Source organism: Nyctereutes procyonoides, unplaced genomic scaffold, assembly GCF_905146905.1.
Source record: "Nyctereutes procyonoides isolate TBG_1078 unplaced genomic scaffold, NYPRO_anot_genome, whole genome shotgun sequence".
Classification (NCBI taxonomy): Eukaryota; Metazoa; Chordata; class Mammalia; order Carnivora; family Canidae; genus Nyctereutes; species Nyctereutes procyonoides.
Window position 1 is genome coordinate 9,053,365 of NW_026575040.1, and position 12,580 is coordinate 9,065,944.

Consider the following 12,580-nt stretch of genomic DNA (forward strand, 5'->3'; position numbering starts at 1 on the left):
CTTCTCAGGGTCCTACAACCCCAAAGTGAGGAGACAGGATTTGATTTATGTCTCGGACTTCAAAGTCTTTTTCCATCATAGCGTGCTGCCGTGTTATAAAGAAATGTTGGTTGGGGGCACCTGCGTGGCTCAGCGGTTGAGTTTGCCTTTGGCTCAGGTCATAATCCCGGGGTCCGGGGATCGAGTACTGCATCAGGCTCCCTGTGGGGAGCCTGCTTCTCCCTCTGCCTGTGTCTCTACCTCTCTCTGTGTCTCCTATGAATAAATAAGATCTAAAAAAAAAAAATGTTGGGTGATACACTCTTGATGCAACTTCCTGTCTGTCTCTCAGATCCTTTACACTCAATCCTCATGGGCACTGCTTTGGTTTGCCCTCCTTGATTATTACATAGACCTCTGTGATGGTTGCTATGTGGTCCCCTTTATGCCCATCCATCTTCTGCATAACCTCTAGAAAGACTGAACATTGGATCACTAATTAAGAGATGTCTCTTACCTCTTTCAAATCCCCCAGTGGTTTCCCTTATGGGGGGCATGATCTGGCCCCTTCCTACCTTCCAGTCCCCTTGTCTCCATTCCCTCATGAACATCCATACATTCTCTCCACCTTGTGAGTGAGCTGTTCCCTCTCTGGGAGTGTCCTCTGCTCTCCTCTTCGGTGTCTTCTGGGCACACTTTTACTCTCAAACTTGAGCTCAGGTCAGGCACAACGTCCTCTGGGAGACCTCCCCCTAACCTCCATCTCTCTTCCTCTACTCCCCACAAAAGTCATTCATTCATTCCAACATTTTATTATTACTATTATTTTTAAAGATTTTACTTATTTAAGAGAGACACAGAGAGAGACAGAGACATAGGCAGAGGGAGAAGCAGGCTCCTTACGGGGAGCCTGATGCTGGACTGGATTCTGAGACCCCAGGATCACTCCCTGAGCCAAAGGCAGATGCTCAACCGCTGAGCCACCCAGGTGCCCTGACTGTACCCTTTCATCAGGAAAGCAAAACATTTCCTAGAACCAATCCCCAGGAGACTGCTGCTTAGGTGAGCACTGGACAGATGGGACACGTGGTCATACTTAGCTGCAAGGAAGGCTCAGAAATGAGGGATCTTCCTCATGGTGTGTGCCACCCTGAACAAAACCACAGTTGTCAATAATGCAGAAGGGGGCATGGGTTTTGGTAGGGAAGCAACAATTTCTGTCACAGGCATGCAACCTAACCTAGTTAAGAAGGAAGAGGACAGTAAGGCAAAAGTGATTAATAGTGAAATGGTGAGAAGTCAGTGAAGGTCCTTAAAGTGTTGCAGAATTATTGTATGGATGTGCTATGCAAGCTGGCAGCCTAGGACACAGAGGGCAGACGGCTGTGCTTGAAACAGAATTTAGAGGTGATGTACTTACTGGTTACAACAAAGCCCCAGCTTCCAGCGTGCCCCCCTAACCCTACCAGAGCATTTTTTCTAAACCTCTATTATGGCACTCCTCATACTGTAGAATGCCTACCTAGAGACCGTGAGCTTCCCACAGCACAGAGATACGTATGTCTACCATCTAGCACATAGTACCCTTAAAATTAAAATATTTGAAGAAATAGCTTACCAGTGATGAAAGGTTTTGTTTTGTTTTTACTATGTTTGTGTTATCATTACAGTATACCACAGTGCCGTAGTCATCAGGGTATAGCAGTAGCATGTGCCAAAGGTGACATTCTGTCCAATTTTTATGGCACATGGGCCAATTGCTAATTTTATGACCTCTCTCCCTTTGCTATAAACTACCCTCATGAGTTGGCGGCCAGGGAATGATGGCTCTCCTGCATGCCCAGAAGTTAGTATTTCCTGGTAAGCCATGGAGCAAGGCATGAGAAATTTGGAATGCCACCTTTAAAATGTTATTGAACCATGGAATACCATATAATAAAATTTGGGTAGTCTGCACTTGTAATAAGTAACTTATGTTTCTGGAGAAGATGCCATAAGTCATAAATATGTAGCTAATCAAATCTTCCCATAGAAATAATATTCTTAGAAGATGTAGTCCTAAGGGCCCCTTTTTGATGCTTCTTTTTGATAGAAATAGCCCCAAATACCACATTTAATCATTTGTTTCATTAGCTATAGATATAGTACATTGTAAAGTATAAACCTCTTTAAAAAATGTATGTGCAAACCAATTGAATAGTAACCGGTTACAGTAAAACAGTATTGCATATGCTAAAATATCATAATGTACTATAATTCTTTTTTTAAAAGGTTTTATTTTTTTATTCATAAAAGACACACAGAGAGAGAGGCAGAGACACAGGCAGAGGGAGAAGCAGGCTCCATGCAGGGAGCCTGATGTGGGACTGGATCCCAGGATCACAACCTGAGCCAAAGGCAGATGCTCAACCACTGAGCCACCTGGGTGCCCCTGCAAGTCTCCTTTGACACATAAAAATTCCTTTAGAAACTTCCTTTGTTTATACCCCACAAGATATATGCTGGTAGTCCTCCTCCAAGCATAGGACCCACTGATATCCTTCTGAAGGGTCTCATGATTAAGTTTTTACTAGATAGTAATAAATGACCTTGCTTTCAAAATTCCTGAGAGACTTGCACTATCCCTAACCCCTCCCAACTTGAAACTATATAACCGGTCAGCCCTCAAAACCCCAGAGCAGCCCTTTCTGCCCATAGACATTGTTCTCTGCTTTAATAAAACCATCTTTTTGTACTAAGACATCTCAAGAATTCCTTCTTGACCGTTTGCTTCAAACCCCAACCTTGCCGCATCATTCGTACTCCTAAGGCAGGGTCTTTACATGTTCTGTTTCCTCTGGCTGGAATGTTCTTCCTCCAAATAGCCAAAGATATTCCCTCATGTTCATTAGATTTCTGCTCAAGTGTCACCTTACAGATGAGACCATCCAATGTCCCTAGGTTCCTCCCCCAGCTTTTCTCTCACCAACTAACATACTATATATTTACTTTGCAAATCATTTTTCCTTTTCCTGATGACTGCCCAACCCCAACTAGAATGTAAGCTCCGTGAGAGCAGAGAGGTTTGGCTGATGCCTAAAGTGTCTGGCACATATTAAGTACATCATTGAGGTTGATAAATATTCATTAGCAAATAATAAGAATTGACTCTTGTATAACAGTCACCCACACATAGGGCACTGTTATAAACACATTTACATGTGTTAACTCACTTATCCTTACAGCAGCTCTATGAGGTAGGGGCTGTCCTTATGTCCATTTTGCAGATGAGGAATTAAGGCACGGACAGAGAGGCTAAGTGACCCACCAAGGGACAGGTGGAGCCAAGCTGTGAACTCCTACTTCTAACCATGATGTTGTCCTCTATTGAGAGCCTACTTAGGGCAGGGTATGGATTACAGCCATGAACTGAACAGAGTATCTCTGCTTTGGATTATTAGTCTTGAGAAATAATAGAATACAATGAATATATCTTAGTAGATCCAGCTTTGGATAAAGGATGGGTAAAAGCCATTTGAGGATTAATTGGGGAAATTTAAGTGTGACCTGAGTATTTATTATATTCATGACTTATTTCTCATTTTTTAGGTACGATAATGTTATTGTGGGCAAGTAGGAATATGCTCTTTTTAAAAAAGACTTTATTTGAGAGAGAAAGAGAGAGGGAGTAAACAGGGGAGAGAATCTGAAGCAGACTCCTTACTGAGCATAGAGCCTGAAGTGGGGCTCACTCCCACAACTATGAGATCATGACCTGAGGTAAAACCAAGAGCCAGTTGCTTAACCAACTGAGCCTGCCCAGAATATGTTCATTTTTAAAGATCCTGTTAAAGCATTAAGGGGTTAGATGCCATTAGGTCTGTATTTCAAAACCTTTCAATAAAAATCCATTGATAAGAAGCAGTATTTTATTAAAAGTTGCTGCTCTCGTAAAGCCTGGCTTCTTGGGAGAAGACAGAGCTCACAGTGGTTGGCTCATCCACCTGGCATCCAGGTTGGACACCAGACATGTCCCAGACCTGCCTGCAACTACCTTCTCATAGGCAAAACCTGCCACCCACCAACTGCTAAGTGAGGAAGGACTCAGAGCGACAATCTGGGAAGTAACCCTTATCTGCTCTTTTCTCTTCTCTCATCTCTTACCATTTTATTTTTCATAATGTCCAGAGTCCTCAAAACCTCTTTTTTTGAAATTTATTTATTTATGAAAGACACAGAGAGAGGGAAAGAGGCAGAGACACAGGCAGAGGGAGAAGCAGGCTCCATGCAAGGAGCCTGACGTGGGATTTGATCCCGGGATTCCTGGATCACACTCTGGACTGAAGGCGGCGCTAAGCCGCTGAGCCACCCCCACCTGGGCTGTCTAAAACCTTCTTTTTGATTAAAGTTTGAGAACCACTTTCTCAATTCAATCCAAAATCACAAAATCAGAGTGTTCCCATCTTAGATACAGATAATGCACGATGCTGCGTTGTATTAGATCACAATTTTTTAGGTTTGTTTGACTGCTAAGGCATCCATTTTATGGAATTAATATAGGGAATAATTCTCGAGCAATGAGATGGGCTTATCTTCCTGCCCCACAAACATAACCAACTGTGTCATGCTTGTAAGTAGCTCCTTTATCTGAACGGTATAGGAATTAGCTTGCCAGATACAACAAGAAAAGCAAATACTCTCTTGGCCTATGAACTTTTTCTTCTTCTCTTCTTTCCTCCACTTCCTCCTTCATTGTTTTTACTTCAAATCATTTCTTTATCTGTAAGAGTACACGTGTGCCTATAATCTAAGGTACCCCAAAGAGAGGTTGAGATGGTAGTTGATGTGGAACAAAGACACACTGTAAAGAAAAGTTATCACAATATGGCTTTTTCAAATGTAAAAGAAGATTAATAAACAATTCTCTTTTTTTACAATATTATTGACTATATTCCCTATGCTGTACTTTTCATCTTTGTGACTTACTTTTTATAACTGCAAGTTTGTACAACTTAATCCCCTTTATCTATTTTGCCCATCCTCTATCTACCTCCCCTGAGGCAACCACCAGTTTATTCTCTGTATTTAAGAGTCTGGTATTTGTTTGTTTACTTGGTTTTTTAGATTCCATATGGAAGTGAAATCATAGGAGATCATATAGTATCTGCCTTTCTCTGTTTGAATTATTTCACTTGGCATAACACCCTCGAGGTCCATCCATGTTGTCACAGATGGTAACATCTCATTCTTTCTTAGGATTGAGTAATATTCCACTGTGGGGGGGGGCACACACCACCTCTTCTTTATCATTCATCTGTGGATGGACACTTGGGCTGCTTCCATATCTTGTCTATTGTAAATAATACTGCAATAGACATAGGGATTCATGTATCTTTTTGAATGAGTGTTTTCATTTTCTTTGGGTAAATACCCAATAGTGGAATCACTAGATCATATGGTATTTCTATTTTTAACTTTTTGAGGAACCTCCATACAGCTCTCAGCAATGGCTGCACCAATTTACATTCCCACCGACAGTACACCAGGGTTCCCCTTTCCTCCACATCCTCACAACACTTGGTTCTTATCTTTATGATTCTCACCATTTTGACAGGTGTGAGGTCATATCTCATTGTGGTTTTGATTTGCATTTCCCTGATGATGACTGGTATTGATCATTTTTTTCATGTGCCTGTTGGGTGTCTGTATGTTTTCCTTAGGAAAATGTCCATTCGGGTGCTCTGCCCATTTTTAGTTTTTATGTAATGCCCATTATTATTTTTTTTAGTGTTTCATTGTATAAGTTTTTTTATATATTTTGGATATTAACCCTTTATCATTTGCAAATATATTTTCTCATTCAGTAGGTTGTCTTGGTGTTTTGTTGATGGTTTCCTTTGCTGTACAAAAGTTTTTTATTTTGGTGTAATCCAAATAGCTTATTTTTGCTTTTGTTTCCCTTGCCTAAGGAGACAAACGTTGCTAAGGCCAAAGTCAAAGAGATTACTGCCTATTTCCTTCTAGGAGTTATATGATTTCAGGTCTTACATTTAGGTCATTAATCCATTTTAAGTTTATTTTTGTGTATGGTGTGAGAAAATGGTCCAGTTTCACTCTTTTGCATATAGCTATATAGCCAAAGAAACAATTCTTTTTTTTTAAAGAGGATGAAAGACTATAGTTTATTTTTTTTAATTTTTATTTATTTATGATAGTCACACAGAGAGAGAGGCAGAGACACAGGCAGAGGGAGAAGCAGGCTCCATGCACCGGGAGCCTGACGTGGGATTCGATCCTGGGTCTCCAGGATCGCGCCCTGGGCCAAAGGCAGGCGCCAAACCTCTGCGCCACCCAGGGATCCCCAAAGAAACAATTCTTAATCATGACTTGGAATTATAATCGTGCAACTCCTAATTGTTGTGTAAGTTTTTGGCATGAAGTGGAATTCCAAAGATAGTTATCTACTTTTGAGAAAGAGAGCTTAAAGAAACAACTGGGGTTTACCTAGTTGAACAGGTTGGCAGTAGGCAATTAAAGGTGGCAATATCCCAGTTGGATTTCACTGCAACTTAATAATACAAGCTTTTAAGTTGGTGTAGTAGGCTTGCAGGAACAGCTGGCAAAACAGCACTGTTTGTCATTGAGTTTACAATGCAAAATTAGGTCTGTCTTGTGTGTCAGTGGTTATGCATTTTTAAGCAGATGTCACTGATATTAGAAATAAAACAACGATAGGGATCTAGGCCCGGGAGGTAAAGTCTGGGTAGGAAACAGTTCATGCCCCTTTTAAATGAAGCTCACCCATGCTAACAGTATTTAAAAGAACTCCAGGGTTATGTTCAACACACAAGATTTCTTATCTTTGTGATCATTTGCCAGGATTCAAAACTCTTTCGGGAAAATAAATTTCTGGTGATAGTTATTTTCCTGGAATAATAATAGCAGCCATATATTCTAAATAGTCCTAATTTCAGATAGTTTGTTTCATTGGCCTTATAAACGAGAGAGCTCTAATCTTCCACTTGTGGACCAACAGTGATCCTCCTGAGATTCTTAAGAAAAAAAAATTTTTAACAGAGGCAGAGAGTTAATAGTAAGGAGATAAGAAATTCAAGCTCCCTTTATCAAGGCATTCTGTGTTATCAGGAGAGCCTTTATTATTATCTGGTATCTTCTTATCAACGATCTATCTCCACCAACTAGAACACAAGCTCTGAGAGCAGGGACCTGGCATCGTCTATCACAGTGTGTCTCTGACAGTTCTTGGCACATAGTAAATACTCTGCTGAACAACTCAATGTAAGAAGTACAGTGATGAAGGTAGAAGCGGGCTGCTTTGGGAATGTAGTGGAACCTGGATTGATTCTACATGGGGGTGAGCACACCCTAAGAGGTCTCTACGGTTTCATTTTTTCATTCAACAAACATTTATTGAGAATTCCCTGGCAATGTATAGTAACAAACAAACTGACATGGCTCCTGCCCTCATTAAGCTTATATTCTAGTGGGAAAATAGACATTTAAAAAAATCTAGTTACAAATTTTGTCAAGTGTGATAGAGGAAAAATATGGGTAACACCGATGTAAAAAAGGGTATCATGGAATGGCTGCAAAGTTTGGTGAATATACTAAGAACCACTGAATGTACACTTAAAAGGGTAAATTTTATGGTATATTAATAATACCTCAACGAAGCTATTATTTAAAGCGGGGGTACCACAGTGCTTATCGCTGTATTTCTGGGCACACAATCCTGGCTCTGACACTTACTAGTGTGTCATCTTGGGCAATTTCTTTAATATTTCTGAATCTTGGCTTCTCCATCAATGAAATGAAGACAATAATAGTACGTCCCTCTAGGATCTTTATGAAGGTTAATCAAGTTAGTGTTCCTAAAGCACTGACAGGAGGTGAGCTGTTACCACTTTTGGGGAGTTGGGGAAGAAACAGGAATCCAATTGCAAGAGCCTCCAGCAGGTAAAATCAGTAACCTCTTGGGCTCTATCCCTTGCCACCTGGAAACTTGCCTTCCAAGGGCCCTGTTCAAAACTTCTAGCTTTGCACAATGGCAGCATGGTAGCCATTGGCTTATCTGAGGCGCAATTATTGCTAGTTTAAAAATTTGAAGGCACTGTGTTTTGATATATTTTGCGTTCTGAAGAAAGCACTTTTGTGATAGAAACTGCGCCATGAACATATCTGAAACACCACTGGCCTGTTTTCTCATTTAGAACACAAAGTAAATTTCCTGCCTTTACTCTGAAAAGGTTTTATTTTTTTCCCTAACAGCTTTATTGAGACATATTTCATATACCTTAAAATTACCCTTCTGAAGTGTTTACAATTCAATGGTTCTCTATCCACAGAGTGGAGCAACCATCACCACTATCAAATTCCAGAATGTTTCATCATCCCAAAAAGACACTTGATATATCCATCACATGTCCCTCCTCAGCCTCCCCTCTCTCAGACTCCCCAACCACTAATCCCCTTTCTGTCTCTATGGATTTCTCTATTCCTACCTTTATTTTTGGAAAGGCATGTGGAAATGTACCATGCTGTCTTTGAGTTTGCCAAAGTTTACCCTCAGATTCTAGAGGGAAAACAAATGATTTCTGATCAATTACAGCTGGAAGCAACCTAAGTTTAAAAAAAGAAAGAAAAAGAAAATTTTAAATTGAATTTAACAACCACAAATTGTAATTTGCTTCCTAGTTAAGTTAGATTTTACAGGAAATATCCTAATGGTAATTACAATAAACTAGGTCAACTTTAGCATTTTTACCGCTATAGAACCGCATTTGTTTTATTAAGCAGAGCAACTTCTGAGTCGGATGATGACCACTATAACATGAGTGAAAAGCTCTATCTCTGGCTGAGGTTGTATGATCCATGACTGACATAATTACTACTATACTATAAAACATTTCTTGGTAGAGAAAAATCCAGCATGCTGTATTTTGTTTTGTAAAACTAAATTACTGAATGGCCAATGCTAAATATATTCAACATGCTGGTCTCTAAGCAGTTAGCACTTCTATTCTTTAAATTTCTGCTATTTTATATAGTTGCAAAGACTTGGGGATCAAAGGTGGTGAAAGGTCCTCCTTATTAAGCAGTGGGCAGCTCCATGGGAGTGCAGTGTAAAAACAAAGTTGTAAGAACAACTGTGTAATGTGTATCTTAAAACTTTTCATTTGAAAGCAGACCTTAAAATGGTCAACATAATTAAGATCAGTTAAATTCAATCTCTTGACTCTGCTGTGATGTCCATGTTTGTAAAATCATCATTAAGAAAAATTTGTGGGGATGCCTGGGTGGCTCAGTGGTTGAGCATCTGCCTTTGGCTCAGGTCCTGATCCCAGAGTCCTGGGATGGAGTCTCGTATCAGGCTCCCTGCAGAGAGCCTCCTTCTCCCTCTGCCTTTGTCTCTACCTCTCTCTCCATGTCTCTCATGAATAAATAAAATCTTTTTTTTAAAGATTTAAAAAATCTTAAATCTTAAAATTTTAATCTAAAATTTAAAAAAAATTAAATCTTTCAAAAATCTTTTATTCATCACACACACACACACACACACACAGGCAGAGATACAGGCAGAGGGAGAAGCAGGCTCCATGCAGGAAGCCCAATGTGGGACTCGATCCCTGGACACTGGGACCCTGCCCTTAGCCAAAGACAGATGCTCAACTGCTGAGCCACCCAGGTGTCCCTAAATAAATAAAATCTTAAAAAAAAAAACAAAAAACAGTTTGTAGACTACTGGCTTCATTTCAACATGAAGTTATTGTGAGGATGGGGGTGACAAGAAAAAGCTGAACAAACCAAAAAGCAATTCTTCTTTGATCTACCAGAGAATTGGGATCACAGGGAAAACTACTGCCCTGAAAACTGGAGAGAAACAAAGACACATGGACAGACCTGGATAAAGTTACAGAGTGGAAGCCTCTTGCTGGAACTGGTATTGGCAAGAACAGTTTAACTTTACTTAACAAATTGCCAGAGGCTCAGTGTGCATTAGCTTGAGCATTAAAAACTCTGAGGGGGTAAAAAAACAAACAAACCTCTGAGGGGCTGGAGGTGCCTGGGTGGCGCAGTTGGTTAAGCGTCTGCCTTCAGTTCAGGTCATGATCCCTGGGTCTCGGGATCAAAGCCTGCATCGGGTTCTCCACTCAGTGGAGAGTCTACTTCTCCCTCTCCCTCTGCCGCTCCTCCACGCTTGTGTTCTTTCTCTCAAGTAAATGAATAAATACAATCTTTAAAAAAAAAAAAAAAAAACACCAAACAACTCTGAGGGTCCAAGGCTTGGGGGAGGGGGCAGACTTGCCTAAGTTTTACCTCCAGGAACCCCACCATGTTCTTACCATTAAGTCTGAAAAAAATCCCCTCCTGCTTTTAGCAGTGGGGAGTGAAAATAAATCATTTCAAACTACTCCCAGAGAGTTCTGTCCCTTGTTCTGTTCTCCGTATTAAAGGCCAGCTCTCAAGGAAAATTATTATCTGGCCTGAGAAAGGGCAACCAGCTTACTCCAGCCCCCTCCATTCTTCCTGTCTCACCTCTGAGGGGGATACCAAGAAAGACTTGTGAAGGTAACAGTCTGGAGGAACAGACCCAATTAAAGATGGGAGGCCAGATCAAGGAGTATTGAATGTGTTCCTCCAACACCCTACATCTACAGGCATCTGTATAACAGAAGATCACAGATGAGAGGACTTCAAGGCTAGGACCTATTTAGGAAAGAGTTTCTAGGGAAATCCAAAGACCACAGGAGGGACAAAAGCAAAGCCAGCTGAGGAAATTGAATTGTCGGACACCTACAGTTACAGTAAACACAGTACAACTCCTAGCCAGGTAAAGGCCTACTTACCTCCTACTCAACGCCTACTCATCTCATTTCCTATTACCCAACATATCATGTCCAGCTTTCAAAAGAAGTGATAAGGAATGCTAAAAGTCAAGAAAAAAAAAAGTCTAAAGAGACAGAGCAAGCATCAGAATCAGATATAACAAAAGATTGTGGAGTTATCAGACAAGGAATTTAAAATCACTCTGATAAATAGGCTAGGGCTTTAATGGAAAAAACGTAGATGTCATGCAAGAGCAGATACATAAGCAGAGATATTGAAATTGAAAGAATATAAAGGAAATGCTAGAAATCAAAAACACTAAGAGAAATGAAGAATGCTTTTCATGGGTTTATTAATCGACTGGGTACAGCCAAGAAAAGAATCTGTGAACTTGAAGAAATGTCAATAGAAACTCCTAAACTGAAATGCAAAGAGAAAAAGGAATGCACAAAACAGACCAGAATGTCCAGGAACTGTGGGACAATTATAAAAGGTGTAACAGATACATACTGAGAACATCAGAAAAAAAAGAAAGGAGCAGAAGACATATTTGAGTAATAATGGCTGAGAATTCTCCAAAATTAATGACAGATACTACATCACAGATCTAGGGAGCTCAGAGAATACCAAACTGGGATAGATCCTAAAAAATTATACCTAGGGTATATCCTATTCAAACTATGAAAAACTAAAACAAAATCTTGAAAGAAGGCAAAGAAAAACCCCAACTTACCTACAGAAGAGAGACCTAAATTATATCAGACATCATAGCCATGCAAGCAAGGAGAGAGTTGAGTGGACTAATTGAAGTACGGAAAGAAAAAACTCACTAACCTGGAATTCTATATCCAGCAAGATTATGCTTCAAAGACAAAGGGGAAATAAAAACTCAAATAAACAAAAACTAAGGGAATTCTTCGCCAGAGACCTGTCTTGCAAGAAATGATACAAGAAGCTCTTCAGAGAGAAGGAACACAGGATAACAGGATTCACAAAACAAAAAGAAAATTCAGGAGCTTCACGAACATTATGTCCTTCCTTGGGTCCTAGGGCCCCTAACTGGCCTGCCTTCTTTCCAAGCCTTCATATGTTTTATATCTAATGTCCAGGCTTTTTAGCTGTATTTATCAGAAGGAATAGGGGCAAGTAGGTCTACACCATCTTCCTAGAAGTGAAACTCTCTTCATGTATTTCTTAAGAATCTTTTTAATTCTGTGCATTATGTATTTAGAAGTGAGTTTGAACTGAGATACAATTTTGCATTCTGCTTTCTCCCCTGTCAACATATACTGTGAGGACTTTCCACGTCATTAAAATTTCTTGGACAGTATCAGTTTTAAACTTTTTAAAAAGATTTTATTTATTTGACAGAGGGAGAAGCAGACTCCCCACTGAGCAGAGAGCCCGATGCAGGGCTCAAGCTCAGGAGCCTGTGATCATGACCTGAGCTGAAGGCAGATGCAGAACTGATTGAGCCACCCAGGTGCCCCTCGGACAGAATCAGTTTAAATAGGTATGTAATGCACACATAAGATGAGCTATAGATTGAATCAAGCTTTTACTGTTAACCTTGAAGGCATTTCCACATGTATTGCTATAAAATAGAACACCAAAGTAAACAAACTTATACAGAGGTCCATGTGTCTTATTTCCTAGGGGAAGTTGCTAGAAGTACAACTACTAAATTAAAAAATGACAATTTTGAAAAGCTCTCACACCCTTTGAGAAATTGCCTTTAGGGGCTTTGGGCCAACTTAACCCTTTAGTGATAGAA

General features: G+C 40.1%; 1 protein-coding gene across 1 annotated transcript in view; it reads right to left on the reverse strand.

Annotated features, from left to right (window-relative positions):
- Nucleotides 1–12,580, reverse strand: part of IQCH (IQ motif containing H) — a 200,814-nt gene that overhangs the window by 171,338 nt on the left and 16,896 nt on the right. Inside the window, exon 4 of the mRNA XM_055319891.1 lies at nt 8,481–8,598. Coding sequence (XP_055175866.1) covers nt 8,481–8,598 — 118 coding nt within the window. The remainder of the gene's footprint in view (nt 1–8,480; nt 8,599–12,580) is intronic.